General features: G+C 35.2%; 1 protein-coding gene across 1 annotated transcript; it reads left to right on the forward strand.

The window, feature by feature from the left end:
* Positions 1–221: 221 nt before the first annotated feature.
* Positions 222–1,407, forward strand: LOC135649274 (uncharacterized). Its single transcript, XM_065167484.1, has 2 exons — positions 222–925; positions 1,055–1,407. Exon 1 carries the CDS (start codon positions 290–292, stop codon positions 920–922), a length of 633 nt encoding a protein of 210 aa, XP_065023556.1. The 5' UTR covers positions 222–289; the 3' UTR covers positions 923–925; positions 1,055–1,407.
* The last annotated feature ends 19,539 nt before the right edge of the window (positions 1,408–20,946 follow it).

Raw genomic sequence — 20,946 nt, forward strand, 5'->3', positions numbered from 1 at the left:
TAAATTAGATAATTATATATTTATTTCAGATTAAATAATATTAATTATAGTTAATCTCACTGTTCAAAGGGAAAAAGTCAAGGGCAGTATATATTTAAAGGATTTTAATATTTAAGTATATTTAAATATTATAAGGTCAAATAAGATAATTAACCTTGAAACGATTAAGGTCAAATAATTAAAATTATCTGTAAAAACCCATATAATTTTGGGGAAATGGAAAAATGTGGATCACGAACCAGTGTCGATAAACCCTATTCTCACGTCGACCCAACGCAGCTCGAAAACAATGAGCTTTCTCCTCCGGTCTGGCGGCCGCCACCGCCTCCTGCTCTCCTCCTCCTCCTCCTCCTCCAGCGTGATCCGATGTCTCCGCCGCTTCTCCCCAGCGGGTGCCGCGGCGAAGGATGACTCGGACGACCTCGAGCCCATCGACCCGCGGAAGCTCCCCGCCGACTACGACCTCGCCACCTTCGACCCGGCGGCCCCACGGCGGAGCCCCCCTACCGAACGCGTCTGGCGTCTCGTCGACGAGATCGCCGCCCTCTCCCTCGCCGACGTCGCGGAGCTCTCCTGCATCCTCCGGCAGAAGATGGGCATGGAGGAGCCCCCGGCGATCGGCATCGCCAACGCCGGCGCCGGCGGGGCCGGGGCGTCCGCCGCAGGTGCGGCGGCGGCCGGAAAGGAGGAGGCAAAGAAGCAAGAGAAGACGGTGTTCGAGCTGAGGCTGGACTCGTACGAAGCGGCGTCCAAGATCAAGGTGATCAAGGAGATCAGGGTATTCACCGACTTGGGGCTGAAGGAGGCGAAGGATTTGGTGGAGAAGGCACCCACGGTGATCAAAAAGGGGCTCTCCAAGGAGGAGGCGGAGCAGATCATTGAGAAGATGAAGGCCGTTGGCGCCAAAGTCGTGATGGAATGACAAGTGAGTGACTTCTGCACTTTTTTTCTCTCAACGCATCTGTTAATTGTGCGCCTACAAATTCGAAGCCAAGTTTATATATATATTTTTTAATCTTCACAACACATTATATTTATGTTCTATCTAAATTAGGGGAGTTTGAGGAAGAAAGAGGACGCTTGGTTAGGTTTGAGAAGATATCTCCTTTACTCTTACTGTGACTGTATCAAGTTTCACAATGCTTTTGAAGGCAAAATGTGGTGCTTGATCAAATTCTATATAAGAGAATCCTTTTTAATCTTGGAACTTCCACACTGAAGCATGGAAAAATGGATCCGGCTCATCCATTATTGTTTTCAGCTGTACTGATAACTAATATGTATTCTTAATTGATCATTGACGAACAAAATAAATTTGGTGTTGATATGAACATTCATTTGTTTGATTGACAGACTTCTGAAATATAAATGCCTCTCTGGGGGAAATGGCAGGAGTTAGCTTGTTCAGTAGTGCTCTGACTTTCATTGTTGTATCACTCATCTAGTTTTGCCATTCTCATGTTTGAATTATACTTGATTTGCTGAGAACATACTATTCAACTTGTTATGCGAGTGTGGTTGTATTTCCTCTAGGATGGGCGAAAACTGAACTGGATTAGAGAGACTAAAATAAGTGCTTGGTGAAATCCTGATGTTTTACTAATCTTAACGATAAGCTAATTATGGTTGTTCAAGGTACCAGGAAGTTGTGAAAGCATTTGTTGTGACTTACATGTGTATAAAGCTTCTATCGACTACAACACACAGGCCTACGGTCTTTAAGATAATTCCTTGGTTACTTTTTTTTTTCCATAATATCCCATATTTGTGCTGTTAGTGTTTTCTTCTTGATACATAATCTTTTACCCCCCTTGTTATGCCTCCATTGAGCCATGTCCTACTCTCTCACGGCCTTTGAGCTAAAACACACGATTCCCGTATTAGCAGGAGCCTGCTGCACTGAGCGTCCACATTTTATCCTTTTCAAAGAAAATTGTATGAAGGATATGGAAAATATTCAATGTTTGTCAGTCATTGCCTTTTGGGCTGCCAAATATCACAACATACTTCCTTGTACTCTTCTTGATAGATCCTACTGCACGGTTTTTGCCTGTCATATGGAAACAGCCAGAGAAAAGTATATGATGGCCATTTTATTGAGTTCATTTGTTTGATCTATTTTCTTCAGATGTTAATTGAACTTCATAGCTTAGCTTAAAACTTGTTCCTCGTCCTTTGTCTGCCAAGCTTTTAATTTTTCCTTTTTATCTTGTAATGTCTCTTTTCTATCCTAGTCACAATAATGTAGTGTCTATGCATAAGAAGCTATTAAGTAGGGATGTGAAGGGACCTTGAGTATTTATGTCCACAAGGATAGCAAGCTAAGATAGCTATGGCTTTTAATCACAAATCTTAATACAATTGTTGTTTATGGAGGAGCGAAAAGAAGTTCCACAGTAGAGCTGTAGTGTTTTATGTATGTGATGACAGCAAACAAACAAGTCACTGCCTTACGAGGGAAACCTTTTGTTCCAATTATTTTTATTTAAAGAGTGGTGAGAAGATATATGATTGGGCTTGATTTTTTTTTCCTACAGTGATGGGGAGTATAAATGTTCATATTTTTATATTTTGATCAACATATTTAAGATACCAGGTGGCTTTTGGGTAAATGTTTTCCTTTTTCTTATGTGCATCATTATTTAAATTTCTGCTTGTTTTCGTCTTCATTTTGTATTGATTCTTTTAGCCGTTTCATCTTTTGATTCTTTCTGTTCAGTAAAGTTCTTTTTAATAGGACATCTGACACTTGAAAGTGGTATTCTTTTCTGATGTGTTGGATTGTAAAACAAAGAAGATGTTTGTTTGTGAGCTAGAATATTGGTGTCTTATATAACCAAAATTTTCATTTTATGAATTTTGGCACCCTAGGTTTGACATCAGATGTGAGATATTTTAATATAAGCTTACTATTATTAGCTTGAGTTTAAACATTTTGAACTAAGTGGTTTAATGAGTTGAAGTTATGGTTGGATCCTCACATGGATGACCTGTTAGGTCAAAGATTTGAGTCCTCATATGTCTCTCTCTTTTTTCTTTTTCTTTTTTGTCGGGTGCTTTTTAGAACTCGAACTTCATTCATTTGGATATCAAATCGTTGGGGAGTCATTTCAATTTCACCCTTTATGTAAGGGGATGATCCATTGGTCTTTGTCTCACTAACAATAAAAAAAAAAGAAGTCTTTATTATTAAGATGCTCTTCATCTCCTCGATCAAATAGTTAAATACTAAGTTACTTTTCCATAGTCATCCCTACGTAGGGTTACGATCTTAACGAATTTTTGTTGTGTGGCATTGATTGCTCCTCTGGAAGTCTCGTATCTGAAATATCAAACTTCTCAGTGTGAGGTTACCATTTGTTTGGTTTTTCTCTAATTTTAACACATTTTTAATTCTTGACTCGAGTTCTGATGCATCAAAATCATAATTTTGCGTTTATGATTAATTTCTAAGCAATATAGAAATAGAATAACAGTACATTGGAGAAAAAATGAGAAGAAAAATCAATATTAGTCCAAATGTCTTAATAGGGTTGGCGATAATGTTTTAATATCATCGACATCACCTATGGCGGTAGAATCACAGAGTCTTTTTTTTCGTGTTCCTAACATACCAACATCAGCTATATATGTAATAGAAAAGTTGCATATGAGAAGCTTTGTTTTGAAACACAAATCTTGATGCTTCAAGAGTCCAACAACACATGCATCATTTTTCATTTCTGCACAATGATAGGTGCAAGTAAAAGAAAAATTATTGTCACAGGTATCCGAACATGAACGATATAAACTAGATGAATCAAATTAATATTTATGGTTAGTCAAAAGGTCTATCATCCAAGAACTGCAGTTTCACAGGATCAACCAATGGATTCTTTGACAAGAAAAGATTTTGCATCATATACTTGAATCTTACCAGTAAAAATGGTTCATTATGTATTTCCATTTTTCTTTTATAAATTGGTTAATTATTTCAAAAATCTGCTATATTTGCATCAAAATCATTACACAGTCAGAAAACTTTGATATATAAGTTAAAAGCTTTGAAATTGCTGATAGATATATAAATATATATAAATATTTCATGTTGGGTAGTATCTGTTCAAGTATCTATTAGTAAGGAGCAAAAGAAACTATATTACAAGATATTTCAAAATTATTAGTAACAATGGTAAAGACAAAGTCTATTATAAAGTCATACGTGTGTATGAGAGGTCCACAATAATTTTAGACCATCATTAAAAATAGGGAACATTTGATCGCCTAATGCTTGCAAGTGATAATCATGAAGAATATTATAAATGATTTTTTTAAAAAACTGTATTAGATTAGTAAATGTTCATGCATTCCAATTGAGGGGAAGTACCTCGCCAAAACAACAAAGAATATCATCGACCAAACTTTGTTAGGTTATGAGTCCTAGTTTTATTGTTTCTATTGATGTGTATTCGTTGTGTCACTATTACTGTCTTTGAATAGTAGTATATATCTTGACAGAGAGAATGTATTTTTTATAGGGTCAAGGAGTAGTTGACGAAAATGTTGGTTAGTATCTTAGAATTAGTGAAAACTCCGTATCCGAAGACAACGTTATGTCGGGCAACTTTGAGCCTATCAAGAATGGCTAATGCTTCCACCTGATGAGGAGAGGAAGTGGGGTGTTTGTTGCATCCCTCAAATACTTAGTTGTTTCCTTTATATATATTAGAAACAATGGGGTTCTTAAAAGCTAAAAACGCCATCATTGGTGAGGGAGAGAGAGGGCTTTACATTATATGACTATAATTTGACATTGGGGTTCTTAAAAGTGACCATCGTTCCTTTAATTCTAGAATAATAAAAGATTATTAACTATGAAGCTTTGAGCAAGATATTGAAGGGTGTGTAATTTTAGGCAAAATCACATTCAAAGAAAATATATTTGACTGAATCATGATAGGCTGAGATGTAGTTGTGCTCATTCAGAGATGTCTTGTCCAAGAAAGGAGGCTGAGATGCTAGTTCTTGTATCGTCTTATTTTCACTTATATAATAAATAATATAAAATATTAAATAATATAATAAGTAAAAAAATATATATCATGTCACACGTGTCATCTGTGATTGGCTTAGTCCATAGACGATATAATAAGTCACTATGTCGCAGTATCCCTAGATGATACAAGAGAATCCAATCCATTGAACCTATCTGTCCTTAATTATCGTGTATCTATAGTCTCCCATCTATCTAATATCTGAGAGATCGTATACCGGGCATAGTGCTGTCAAGCCCATATAGTTTCTACTCAAGTCTTGCTCTAATAGGATTCTCCCGAAAAAATCTCTCTCTCAATTTGAATGACTCTAGATAGAGATTTGTCTAACTGAGAATACATTAGATATTCATCTCATTACATCGAGAGTGGATGATCCTCTATTGACTCTCAATAGTCCTCGTAAGATTGGCTACTACTCCCGATGACTGGTTGTGCTAGATCTGAAACATTCAAGCCTATAAGTCTGGTATCAAAGAGTGGAGTACTCATACTATATCCCTAGTGTTCCCACACGAGCAACTATAAGACCAACTGCCTCCATCATATGGATGAGTATATAATACACCAATCTATCTGGTTATCACGAAATCCCTCTCGAGTAACCTATGAACGAGATTATTTAGGGTCTGTGTTTAAAGGCGAATCGGTCTCATTATCATGATCTCATTACAATCCGATTCCCATTGCATAGATCCATGAACATTAGAATATATATATATATATATATATATATATATATATATATATATATATATATATATATATATATATATATATATTCATGCAACAAATAATATAAAGTGATAAAATATCAAATAATATAACAAGCAAAAAGAGTATGTGTCATATCATATGTGCTATCACTTAAGTGATTGGCTTGTAGGGCACTTATGACTAGCAATACGATCTCCGTAAGTAACACAACTATCTTACATATGGTTTTTGTAGAGAAATCTAGGAGCGACATCACATTACATAGGTGGAGAAGGTGAGAGGAGAATAAGATGTGACAACCAATAAACCTTAAGCCTATGGCTGTTTGGTTCCCTCATATTATAGAGGGCCCTTGTCAACTTAACCCTAATGGATCCTGCCCTATTGGGTATTAGATCTTCATCTAACTACCCAAGCCTCTTAGATTACTAGATCTCTATCCAATAATCTCTCATTGGCTTTTATTGGATCTCATTTATATGATTCAATAATTCATGGGCTTATTGGTTTTCCAATGAGATGTGGCTCTGACGGATATCTCATATTCGAACATCTACTCGTCGCAATACCTATCATATGTGTGTGACCCTCTATACCCAATATCGAACTGGTCGTGAGTCATACCTATTAGAACTCCTTCTGGCTTAGTAAATTATTATCTTCATAATAATTCACTCGACTCATCGACTATGGACGTACTAGGCTACTACGTCGCAATCCCTAGACAATACATGGGAATCCAATCCATTGGACTTATTTCTCCTCAATTACCATGTATCTATAGTCCTTCATCTATCTAATATTCTAAAGATCGTGTTGTCGGACACATACGTTTTGTACTCGAGTTTCACTTAAATCGGATTCTCCCATAGAACTCTTTCTCTCTCAATCCAAATGACCCTAGTCAGGGATTTGTCTAAGCAAGAACACATGAGATATTCTTCTCATGACATGGAGAGTGAATGATCCTCTATCGACACTCAATAGTTCTCATAAGGTTGGCTGCTACTCCCGATGACCGATTGTGTTAGATTAGAACTTTCAAGCCTATAAGTCCGGTATCAAAAAATGAAGTACTTATATAGGATATCCTTGATGTCTCAAGTCTAAGGACTAAGTATATCATTGGGATAATGGAATCACTATCTAACAATGAGATATCAGTAATCATCCAATATTTTATGAGTGAATCAATCAGTAAACTTATTCTCCAATGAGCACCTGCACTATAGCCCTAGTGCCCCCACACGAGCAACTATGAGACTAGCTGTCTCTATCATATGGATGGGTATATAGCATACCAATCTATCCGGTTATCTTGATGTCCCTCTCGAGTAACTTATGACTAGGATTATTTAGAGTTTATGTTTAAAGGTGAATCGATCTCATTATCGTGATCATGATCCAATTCTCATTGCATAGATCCATGAACATCATTATATATATACATATATATATATATGTATATATGTATATGTATGTATGTATATATATGTATGTATGTATATATATGTATGTATGTATATATATGTATGTATGTATATATATGTATATATATATATAATATATATATATATATATATATATATATATATATATATATATATATATATACATATGTATATATATTTATATATATATATTTATTGTTAGGATCGAGAGCACTAAGAGGGGGGGGATGAATTAGTGCAGCGAAAATTTTTCAGCGATTAAAACCGAAAGCTGCGTTCGTTTGATAAAAAATGATTTCGACGTAAAAGCTGATTCTAAGATTACTTTAACTTAAGATTAAGCGAGATGACGTTAAAGTAAACCTACAAAGGCAGTTTGCAGTTTATGATGAAAATTAGAATGCAAGCGCAAACTGAAATGCGACGTTCGTACGATAAAACCGGTTTATGTCTAAATGTCAATTTTGAAGATATTGAACTTCGAGATATGTTTTATAAATGCGCAGAAGGCAGTTTGCAGTTATGATTGAAATCAAAACGTAAACGTAAACTGAAATTTAATGATCGTACGGAAAAGCCTATTTACGTTTAGACGCAGATTCGGAAAGCTCTGAACTTAGAAACTCGTTCGTAAAAGCGCAGAAGGCAGTAGCTATTTAGGAGGTTTGCAATAAAGATAAAAATGCTGAAAGCAAATGCAAACCGAGATTTAGAGTGGTTCGGTCAATCTTGACCTACTCCACTTTTGGCTTCCTCCACCGACGAGGTCACCGACGTCAACTAGAGGCCTTCCTTCAATAGGCGAAGGCCAACCACCCTTTTACAGTTTCACTCCTTTTGACGGGCTTAGGAGACAACCCTTACAGAAATTTTCTCTCCTCTCTTTACAACTCAAAACTTTGAAGAACAGAGGGAGGAGAACTTTTAGCCTTTACAACAATTTTGAGCTCTAAGAATCACAGAAAGATATCAAGATTTCGAGTGTGAGTTGCTACCTTTCAGTGCTGAATGGGTGAGGTATTTATAGGCCCCAACCCAGTTCAAATTTGGAGCTCAAAACTATCAATTCCCGGAATTCCGGGATCAGGCGGTTGCACCTCCTAACTGGGGCGGTTGCACCGCCTGGCAGAGCTCGAAGACTGAGCCTCTGGGCGGTGCCACCTCTGTCAGGGGTGGTTGCACCTCTCTGCCAGAGCTCGAAGACCGAGCTCAAGCGGTTGCACCTCCTGATTGGGGCGGTTGCACCGCCTGCCAGAGCTCGAAGACCGAGCTCAAGCGGTGCTACCTCCTGTCAGGAGAGGTTGCACCGCCCAATCTTGCTTGGAGACTGAGCCCAGGCGGTTGCACCTCCTGGCTGGGACGGTTGCACCACCCAGTCTCCCTGGGAGACTTAGCCCAGACGGTTGCACCTCCTGGCTTGGGCGGTTGCACCTCCCACAGCAATCAGGGTCCGAATGGGTAGATCCATTCGGCCCAAATTGGGTTTTTCAGGGGCCCAATTGCCCTAAGATTAAGCTAATGGGATCACCTCCCATTTCCAACTTAATCATTGTGCTAACTACGATAAATCCTAAGACAATTTCTGCAGCTTGCTCCAGTGCGTCAATCGCTTCTTCCGGTGAGTTTCCGGCGAACTTCCGTCGATCATCCGATGAACCCTCGGTGATTCTCCTGCAGACTTCCGGCAAACTCCTGGACTTGCGACGATACACTTGGCGAGTTCCGACGAGCTTCTTTGGCAACCTTATGGACTTCTCGGATTTGTTCCCGCAGAACCTCCGATGATAGTCCGAACTTCCGTCGAGCTCTCGAACTCCCAACGTGATCATTGTCATGACTCCGGGGCAACTCCTGCTACATGTCTTACTTTCATCGTAGTTAATCCTGCACACTTATCTCAACATATAGGTTAGACAACAAATGACAATTGACTTCATCATCAAAATTCGAGATTCAACATTTATATGTATACATATATATATATGTATATGTATATATATATGTATATGTATATATATATGTATATATATATATACATATACATATATATATATATGTATATGTATATATATATATATACATATACATATATATACATGTATATGTATATATATATATATACATATACATATATATATATATGTATATGTATATATATATATATATATATATATACATATACATGTATATATATGTATATGTATATATATACATGTATATATATATATATGTATATATATACATGTATATATATGTATATGTATATGTATATACATATATGTATGTATACATATATATATGTATATATATATGTATACATACATATATATATATGTATACATATATATGTTTGTATACATATATATGTTTGTATACATATATATATATATATATATATATAACAAGTAATAATAAATAATAAAATATTAAAATATAATAACAAAAAAGAATATGTATCATGTCACACGTATCATCACTCATGTGATTGACTTGTAGGATATATATGACTGGCATATATGCACCAACATAATGAAGGGTCTAGGTGTCATCTTTTAAGTGTATTACAAATTTGGTGCAACCAAGAATTTTTGATTTATTTTTATTGACTAGTAGATTAATGATAGAGGATTAGGAGTCAAAGGCCTTTGGAAGGTATTTGCATGATTTTTCATTGGCTCTCATGGAGAGAATAATATCGTCCACAAATATTAGATGTGTGGACTACAAACCCTTATTCTAAACGGGGAGATCTTCCTTTTAGTGAGGTCCTCAAGATATTAATAAAAATTTATTGCATAATAACCAAGAGGAGAGGGAATATTGGATCGCCCTATCTAATGCTCTGCGATTGTAAAACTATTATGAAGAGGAATTATTTATAATACAAAGAAAACAAGGTGAGGAGATGCATGCTCTAACACAATCAAGGAGAGGGAAAGTTCATACTATACAAGGCTATAGTGATTACTTTATTAACCAAGTCAAATGTTTTTGTAAGGTCTAACTTAATTAAGATGGGAGAAGACTTAGCATTTAAGTTGTACATACAGTGAGCAAGCTCATATAAAATGGTAATATTATAATGAGTAAACTATCGAAAAATAAAAATCAATTTATTTTGAGCTATTAGATTATTCAACATATGTTTCATTCTATTGACTATGACATTAAAGGGTAACTTGAATAAGACATTGCAAAGGGATACGAGACAGAAGTTAATGATTACAACTAGATTATCTTTTTTTGGGATGAAGACTAGATAGGTTTTGGATCAAGATGAAAGACATTTATAGAATTTCTCTATGTATCCGTTAGGGTTGAGAATCTTCTCAGAGGTCTAAACCATTGAGAGCATAGGCAATTTTGGATATGGAGAGTTATGCGTTTAGGTTGCTGTGAGAGCTAAAAAGAATCAAGGGAAGAGGGGGCCAAGTGGGTTGATTGATTGAAGCATGAAATGCTAGTCATAAGTGCCCTGCAAGTCAATCATATGAGTGATGACACGTGCGACATGCTAAGCAATTTTTTTGCTTATTATTATTATTATTGATATTTTCTCACTTTATGTTATATATGATATTTGCTTTCGATGTAATGAGAGGAATATCTTATGTGTTCTTGCTTAGGCAAATCCATGACCAGGTTCATTGATTGAGACAGAAAGAGTTCTCCGGGAGAATTTGATTAGAGTGAGACTCAAATAGATTCCATATAGGTCTAACAGTACCATACCCGGAATATGATCTTTAAGATATTAGATAGATAAAGGACTATATATACACATTAATTGAGGACAAACAAGTCCAATAGATTGGATTCCTCTATATCATTTGGGGACTGCGACGTATTGACCTAGTACGTCCGTAGTCGATGAGTCGAATGAATTATTATGAAGATAATAATTCATTGAGTCAGAATGAATTCTTACAGGTATGACTTATGTCCAGCTCGATATTAGGCCTAGAGGGTCACACACATATTGTAGGTGTTGCGATGAGTAGAGGTTTAGATATGAGATATCCGTTGGAGCCCTTATCTTATTGGATATCTAGTAAGCCCATGAATAATTAGATATTGTGGATAAGATCCATTAAGAGCCAATGAGAGATTATTGTGTAGAAATCTACTAATCCAGGAGACTTGGGTAGTTAGATGGAGATTCACCTTATATGACAGGATTCATTAGGGTTAAGTTAACAGGGACTTCTATAAATAGGAGGAACCAAATGAGACATAGGCTAAACCATTTTTGGCTGCCACCTCCTTTACTTCTTTCTCCCTCTCCTTAGCCGATAGCCCTAGTTTAGGGCATGTGGACAACAAGAAGGGTCGGACCTTCTTGATCACGTAGTGCACGTGAAGAGGAGGATTATGTAGTGATTTGAAGAGCGTCTTTGTTGCATCTACCATGTGGATCACTGCTAAAGAGAAGGATAATTGACCTCCTTCATCCTTTCCTATAGATCTATAGGTTTACATGGATATCCGATCTTCCCAGGTAACTTATTTTTTATATATGCGTAGTCTTCGGTTTTACGAGTTTTACGTGCCAATCTGTGTACGATGACAAGAAACTATTTTCTATGAAAAATATGAGATTTTATTTTTTATAATTTTATTATGCATGTGATGCTGTCCCAGGTTTCCCAACAATGGTATCAAAGCCAAGTTGATTCGTGCAACGAATAGTTTTTAAACTATGTTTGTTGTTGAATCACGTAGAATTATTTTTGTATGATTGCTATGATTTTTTTGTTATAGTTTTCATATCTGAACTCCATCCTTTTCCTCTATTAAAAAGTATTTTAGAGAGGCCTTTTGACATCAAAATTATCAACATAAAAGAAGAAGAAAGGGTAACAAATGTTGCTGCCTTATAGGTCGGCCAAAGGTTGTTTGTGTTAGAAAATCTAGGGGTGACATCACATGTGCAGCGAAATAACAAAAAACAAAAACCCTAAATTTTCCAAAAAGGTGTTCGTCATTATGCAAAAATTTGTGCACAAAATCCATAAAACTTAAATCCACATATAAGATAATGTTTTTACCTAGGGAAATCGTATATCCCTAAATTCTTACAGATCTATGGGATTGGATGAAGAAATTCAGGTATCCTCTTCTCTAGCGGTGATCCACATAGCAAGGCTACGATGATGCTCCTCAAATCGTTGCCCAAATCTCCATACCTACTATCTAATGAGGAGAAAGGGAGAGGAGAATAGAAGGCAACAACTAGGAAGCCCTAGCCTATAAGACTTTGGTTCTCTCTTATTTATAGAGGCCTCCAATTAACTTAACCCAAATATATGGTATTAGATCTCCATCAAATTGCTAGTAATAGGTGCCCTGCAAACCAATCATGTGAGTGATGGCACGTGTGAGTTGACACGTAGTCTTTTTGCTTATTATTATTATTTGATATTTTATAATTTTATATTACCTATTGTATGAATATATTATGATGTCCATGGATCTGTGTAATAGGACTCAGATCGTGATAAAATCATGATAATGAGACTGATTCGCCTTTAAACATAAATCGTAAATAATCCCGGTCATAGGTTACTCGAGAGGGACATCGAGATAACTGGACAGATTGGTATGTTGTATACCCGTTCATATAATGGATGCAGCTAGTCTAATAGTTGCTCGTGTGGGGACACTAGAGATACAATGCAGGTGCTCATTGGAGAATGAGTTTACTGATTGATCCGCTCACGGAATATTGGATGGTTGATGATGTTTTATTTTCAGACAACGATTTCGTCGTCCCAATGGTGTATCTAGCCCTTAAACTTAATATACTAAGGATGTTCTATATGAGTACTCTGCTATTTAATACTGGACTTATAGGTCTGGAGGTTCCAAATCTAGTATAGTCGGTCATCGGGTGTAGTAGCCAACCTTACGAAGGCTATTGAGTGTCAATAAAGGATCATCTGCTCTCGGAGTCATGAGAGGAATATCCCATGTGTTCTTGCCCAGACAAATCCATAACCAGGGTCATTCTGTGGGAGAATCTAATTAGAGCCAAGCTCGAGTAGAAATCGTATGGGCTTGATAGTACTTATAACATCCCTCATTTTTGAAAATTTAGTAAATGCTTGTTTGTAAATATGAGGATTATTTAATAATTTTTTATATTAAATAATTTTATATTAAAAGTTTATGGCTAGGGACCTAAGAGTAAATATTAAAAAATTGATATGATTTATGAAAGATTCAGATTTAAGTTAAAGAAAAAAAATAGTGGATATGTGTCACTAGCTAACCTAAGGTTGGTGCCACTTATGTTTATTCTAAGGATGACACCTAGCGCCTTTCATGCATGCTTGTCACGTTGCAACCTTGCAACCCTTGTGTTAGCCAAAAGTAATTAAATGAGAGATTAAAGGAAACTTAATAAAAGAGGGATACTTGCTATAGCGTGGGTTTGATGAAAAGAAGAAGAAGAAGCAGAAAAAGCATTGTCTTGCTTGAGGTTTTGCATCAATTTTTTCACATTTGGAAATTAAACTTTTCTAAGGCAAGTATTCTAACCCCATCTCATAGAAATCCTAATCTCTGTTTTCATTATAATTTTTATATAATTTGAAAGATTTTAACTTAGCACGAGACATTTCTTTCGTTTTGATATAAAGCCATGAATCTATAATTTTTCGGTAATCTGACCTCTATACATTGTTTCGGACCTAAATTTAGTACTAAACTCTAATTTAGGAACCTAATCCATTTGAAAGTAGACTCAAAGATCTTTATTTTAATACCTAGATTGAATGATTTGGAGTTTAAATGCCTACTAAGACTTCTATTTCAATTAACCCTACAGATTCTACAAAATAGGGACTATAATTTCTGACCTCTTATTTCTTAACTGCTTATAACTTTTTGTTGGAAAATCAGACTCATACAAAGTATGATTTATTGGAAACATCTGTTTACATCGACCATGTGGATTCAATAAAATAGAGCTAATGTTTTCAAACCTTTTGCTACAAAATTATTTGTAACTCCCTATTGTAAACTCCAATTCATGCAAAACTTAAGTTACCTAAAACTAGATTGACACATCTTTTGAATGACACATATGTTGTATAAATTGGAGTATAATTGGTTATCCAAATAATTTATATAAAGTACCTCTTAAATTCTATAAGAATCGAGCTTTGGTCGATTTCGCCTCTTCTTGTTTCTTCTCTTTGGAAATCAATTTCGGTAAAAACCCTTATTTCAGTTGTGCTTTACATTATTGCTTTAAATTTCTGTATACTTTTGTTCTTATAATTATTTGTATCCCTGATTTCATTATATAAAGTTCATGTTTGTATTGCAATGTTTTGTATAGGCACATGCATTCTGTTGTTCCACATGTATTTTTCAATATGTCCCTATTTTATTGTTCACTATCCTTTTATATCCCGGTGTTTGTGGGATAAATGTAAACATTTTCTAGAAATGATAAAGGGAGTTATGTTTAGAGCCCACGATACTCTGTCGGCCCCCTATGACTTCACTCAGACGTAGGTGGATGAAACTCTCAAACGTGGGAGATTTATGTTTGGTGGTCATTCAGAAATGAATGGATCATATTATGTTATGATCCCACTTCACCTTCTATGTGTTTAACATGATATCCAAAGCTTTGGCTGTGTTTCTATGCATGCTTTGGATAAGAATGAAATGAATGCAACGTCATGTCACATTTGAGCTTTTGTTCATGTTTTGTTCTTCGATATGTTCCGAAATTTATATATTTTTTTTTTATGCCTAGAAAAATAATATATTCCATGGAGATGCTCCTTATGCCAATGATATGCTCCAATTACCTTTCCTCGATTGTATGAACAAAACATGCTATAAACGATACGTCATTATAATTCTGCATTCAAACAAAACATGCTTTTGTTTCATCTTGTATCTCTGCTTTGTATTTTGATCCCTTATTTGTTTAAAAACTATCCTCTTTGCTATGGATATGTTAGTCACTTGCTGAGCTTTATATGCTCACCCCATTGCTATATAAATTTTTTAGGATAGCTTATCGCTCGCTAAATTGTGTAAATTGGGTTGAGGCAATGGAAAGCTAGAAGATTTTGGGACAAATCTTTCATACTTGATAAGTTAATGTTGTATAAGTTCCTTTTATGTGTATCAACGACAAATCTGGATTGATATATCTAGTAAATATTTAAAAAGTACTACTTATATCGGGATTTTGGGAATGTTAAGTTTAAATTGTGTAATGATATAAACATATGGTACATGTTGGTTTTGTGATTGTTAGATTCTCATGCTTATGGATTTATGATATGGTTAGGGTTTGTTGAGTTGGCTTTGGATTTTGTGAATCATTAAGTGATATGCTGGTATGATGATAAACTGCATAGGTTTTATAAATTATGGATTATAGAGGTGAATTTTGACTTGAATGTTTTCTTAGTGGCCTCAAATGTGTATTTGGATCCTGGATTATTATTGAACTATAATATTATTGATTTTGAGTTAGGTTCACACCTCCCGAATGAGGAGTAAATTCAAAGGGCGTGACAGAGGTGGTATTAGAGCATGATTTGAGAATCACTATGATTTTTGATATGCTAGATGAGCAATAAAATTTGAAGGTTTAGCGACTTTTATTCAGATATTGATCAAAAATTTCTCTTTTGTTGTTTTTAGGAAGCGAGGATGACGAGGTTATTTGGTTCTACTATTACATCTACTACTGATCAATTGAGTGGAATTATAAGAACTCCAGATACTATGACATAAGTGATGCAATAACAAGTCCGACAAGGAAGAAATGATGGAATAGGGATATCAAACCAGATTGGGTTGGGAATTAAATAGTTTAGGAAGCTTAGTCCTCCCAGTTTTAGTGGTGAGCCTGATCCAATTAGAATGATGGACGATGCAGATAGAAAATATTTAACGTCTTAAATTGCTCTGATGATCAAAAAGTTTCTCTTGCAGCCTTTATGTTGGAAGGAGAGGCTGAGCACTGGTGGAGAATGATTAAAAGGATTTCTAAAATCAAACATGAGCCAATCATATGAAAGGTATTCATAGAAAAGTTCAATGATAAATATTTTCTAGATTGTATTAGAGAGTAGAAAGAATTAGAGTTATTGGATCTCATCCAAGAAAATTTGACGACTGCAAAGTATGAATCTAAATTCACTGAGCTCTCCAAATTTGCCACTCATATAACAGATGATAAAATTAGAAAAGCAAAAAAATTTAAAAGGGGCCTAAGGCCAACTATAAAAAGTCAGATATCAATATTAAAACTCCAAACTTATGCCGATGTGGTCGAAAAGGCTTTGATAATTGAAAGAGACTTGGAGAAAATTTAGGAAATCAGGGACAAGAAAGATAAGAAGTTTATCAGCAAAAGTAATAGAGGGAATGAATCTGAAACAAGTTATAAGAGGGTCAAGACGTCTACATTTGAGAAAGGAAAACCACCATAGAGGACTCAATCATGTGCTAAATGCAGATTAAATCATGAAACAAGTCAATATTTTCGGACGACTAGAGCTTCTTTTGTTTGCGGGAAGTTAGATCATAAAGTAAGAGATTGCCCACTAAACAAGAAGAAAGAGCAACTGCCTCCTAAATTAACATCTCATGCTAGAGTATATGCTATTACTGAATAAGATTCTAGAGCTTCTAAATCAGTGGTTGAAGGTATTCTTCATGTTTCTAAAAGAAATGCAAAAGTTTTGTTTGATCCTGGTTCTAACTTATCTTTTGTTTCACGATACTTTGCTTATTACTTAGGCATTCAACTTAGACCCTTGGATTATATATTATGTGTAACTACTGCTGTTGGGGATTCTTTGACAACAAACTTTGTTTATCCATCTTGTTTGATTTCTATCGGAGAATATGAACTTGCTGATTTGATTTTCCTAGAGATCTAAGGTTTTGATATTATACTTGGTATGGATTGACTATCTTCCTATCATGCTAGTATTGATTGCTATACAAAAATAATTACTTTCTACATATCATATCAGCCTATAATTTACTTTGAGGGTATTAGGCATGATTTGCCTCCTTGCTTGATATCAACACTTCAAGCTTATCATCTTATGCAGAAGGGTTATTTTTGTTATATTATATGTGTAAAGGAGCATTCAAATCAAGAAACTCACCTAAATGAAATTTCAGTGGTCAAAGAGTTCCTTGATATATTTCCAAATGACTTGCTTGGTTTACCTCTATATAGAGAGAGTGAATTTGCTATTGATTTGGTCCCCGAGATAACCCCAATATCTAAACCTCCCTACGGAATGACACCACTCGAGCTAGAGGAATTGAAGAAGCAACTACAAGAACTATTTGTTAGGAAAAAAAATCGGCACTGAGAGGGGGGGTTGAATTAGTGCAGCGGTAAAAATTACGTCGGTTAAAAACTTCATTACGATTAAATCTATTTTAGACAAAAAATCATTTTGTAAAGGTATTAACTTTGAAAGCGTACGGAAGAGTGTGGTGGATGTAAAGCAAGTAAAGTGGTTTGTAGTAAACTAAATTACACTAGAGAAACGCAAACCAGATTTTTATAGTGGTTCGGTCGTCATGACCTATATCCACTTCGCCAATTCCTCTTCCATCGAGGCCATCGGCCTCCACTATCAGTCTTCTTTCAATGGGTGAAGACCAACTATCCTTTTACACCCCTCTTCTCCATTTCACAGGTTTAAGAGATAACCTTTTACAACCCACTTTTATAAGGTACCCCTCTCACACCTCCTTTAGAACTCTCTCTAAGCTTTGGGAGGAGGGAACTCAACTTTTTAGAGTTTACAACTTTAGAATCATAGGGTTTTTCTCAATATTTCTTGCTTATCCATCTAGGAATAGCTAGGATATTTATAAGCCCCAAATGAATTCAAATTTGGAGCCCAAAATTTAAACCCTCGAAATTTCAGGGTACGGGCGGTACCACCTCCTGCACTGGGCAATACCACTGTCTGCAGCCTGACATTAGGCAGTACCACTGCCCAGACAGTCTCAGAGACTGAGTCTAGGTGGTACCACTGCCTGACACAGTCTCGGAGACTATGCCATGACGATTTCACCTGTTTGGTCATTGTTTGGACTATTCTCTTAGCCCAATATAGCCCAAACTTGGCCCAACTATCCCCTAATTAGGATGACCCTATTCTAATCCCTATTATATGTTAACTACGAATTTTAAGATATTTACTAAGCTAAACAAAGTCTGTAATTCTAGGTTTCTTCCAGCGAGCTTCCGGTGATCTTCCGACGAACTTCCGACGATCTCTCGGCAATATTCTAGCGGACTCCCTACAAGCTCTTGGACTTCATGATGATCTTCTTGGCAAGTTCCGACAAGCTTCTTTGGCAAGCTCTGGGACTTCTCGATCAATTCCGATAGAACTTCTGACGAACATTCGGACTTTCGACGAACTCTCGAACTCCCAACGAAATCTCATTCTTGACTCCGGGACTTCATTTTGCTTTATGACATGCTATCGTAGTTAATCCTGCGCATGTAAAAACATACTTCGATCTAGACAAGTATTACTAAGCATGAATCATGTTGTCCGGCATGTCATTAGTCAATCGATGCTTCATCCGATTCTTCAACATATCGTCCTCTCTTGCAACCTATTGCCCAATCGACTAGTTGACCTTAACGAACTCTGATATCCTTGGCGTAATTTCCGCTCTTCTTAGCCCGATGCCCGAATCTATGGCCCGAAGCCTTCTACTGATACGTCATCCGATCCTCCAGCTAGACGTCCAATCTTCTGACATGTTCCATTGGTCCAACATGATTCTTCCTGCTTTAATTGTCTCATCTTGATCAAAGCATCCCACGTCACTCAAAACGTAGATCAATTCATAAATACTTATAAATTAGTTTCATCACAAAATCCGAGATTCAATAATATCTCTCTTTTTTATAATGACAACTAATTGATGATAGAGTTTAAATAAACTCCTGGAGTTTAAACAAACTCCCCCTATCAATATGTCATATTGATATAGACTCTTGGATTCAAAAATCCAAGCAACATGTTATCATAAACTTATGCATAATATCATACTTCTCCCCCTTTATCATCAACAAAAAGGAGAAGTGCAACTAGCAAGTGTTTTTAGACTTCCAAGTTCAAATCATTGCATAATAAATCTCAAGTTTTATCATCATTACAAGCTAGTAAAAATTTTGAGTTTTACATCATATAAGCTAGCAATATTTAAGATGTTCAAGAAGGCAACTTTTGCTTCTTGAAATATGCAAGTTAGTAATCTTTGCTTCTCTTTTGAGATGAGCAAGCTAATATGTTTTTGCATCTTCTAGACTTGTGCAAGCTAACAAGTTTGCCTCTTTTCATGATATGCATACTAGAAATTCTTTCTTCCCCTTTGTTATTGCCAAAAAGAGAGGAATAACAATACAATGATATAAATCATTTTCCTTTACATCAATTTTCAAATTATGACAAAGATAAAATGTCATTATTATTTCAATATGTTTCTGCATCATTATAGTTTCAAATTAAAACATACACAATATCAAACTATAAACTCATTAAGCATGATATCAAATCTCTTAACATTTTCATTAGGACATTAAGTATGGCTTCATTGAACATAATGTTCAATGATTCTTAAAGATATCTAATCTTCTTTAGTTTTAATTTGTATGATTGACTTTATATTAGCATGGCCAAATATTTGTTTTTATATCAAAACCATGCATCATATTTAAAATCGAAAACCAAGGACAAGATTCATCACAAAAATCATCAAGACTTCCATACAAAAGCTATCATGTATAACTTCAAAATCTCATGGATAGAATAAAGTCATGTACCAAAACTTTTATTAAAAACAACGAACATAATTTCATTGAGCGTTTTCAATCAAAGTCAAAAATTAATACAGAAATCAATATGATACACATTATTATTTCTTTAGACAAAATATTTGATTTTTCTTTTTATGTGTTTTATTTTATGTGATTGATTTTATATAAGTATGCTCAATTTTTCCATATGAAAACCATCCAACAAAACTCGAAAAGCAATACAAAATCATTATAATACACATAATTGTTTATACCATACAAGAAATTAATCACTATATTTAATTCTAATATTTTATTATATTTTCATAAAACATGTAATTTTTATTATCATTTTCAAAATTACTAGAAAGATAAGCATGATCCTAAAACTTTGAACATTTTCATGCATAAAAAAATTATATAATTTTTCTAAACTAAATTATAAATAACTTATAAAAATCATCATGTAATTTTAAAATAAATTAAAGGAGTTTCGTTTGAGTTATTTACCTCATTGTCGAAAACTGTTAAGGCATAGTTTGTCACCTTGCCTTTATTGGATTGTCCTTCATCTTCGGATGAGCTCGTTTCATCCAAGATTGCTTCCTTCTTCTTATGTTTATAGCAAGTAGTTGTGTTCTTTTTAAGTTTATTTTTATTCTTTAATTTTTGTTTCATAAACTTTTTAAATTTCATAGTGGTCATCGATTGTTCTAATTTCAAAATCCTTCTTGTTCTTTGGAAGGTCGTTCTCAAGTTCTTCACGTGGATTGCATATCATTTCATAGGTCATCAAAGACCCTATAAGTTCTTCAATTAGTAAATGGTTCAAGTTTTTTTATTCTTGAATAGCCGTTACTTTTGAATCCCAACTCTTATTAAGAGAACGTAAAATTTTGTTTATAAGTTCAAAATC

This window comes from Musa acuminata, chromosome BXJ3-9, assembly GCF_036884655.1.
Source record: "Musa acuminata AAA Group cultivar baxijiao chromosome BXJ3-9, Cavendish_Baxijiao_AAA, whole genome shotgun sequence".
Lineage (NCBI taxonomy): Eukaryota > Viridiplantae > Streptophyta > Magnoliopsida > Zingiberales > Musaceae > Musa > Musa acuminata.

Excerpts from the sequence above, each read along its gene's own strand:
- LOC135649274 (XM_065167484.1), top strand. The coding sequence starts at position 290 with ATGAGCTTTCTCCTCCGGTCTGGCGGCCGCCACCGCCTCCTGCTCTCC.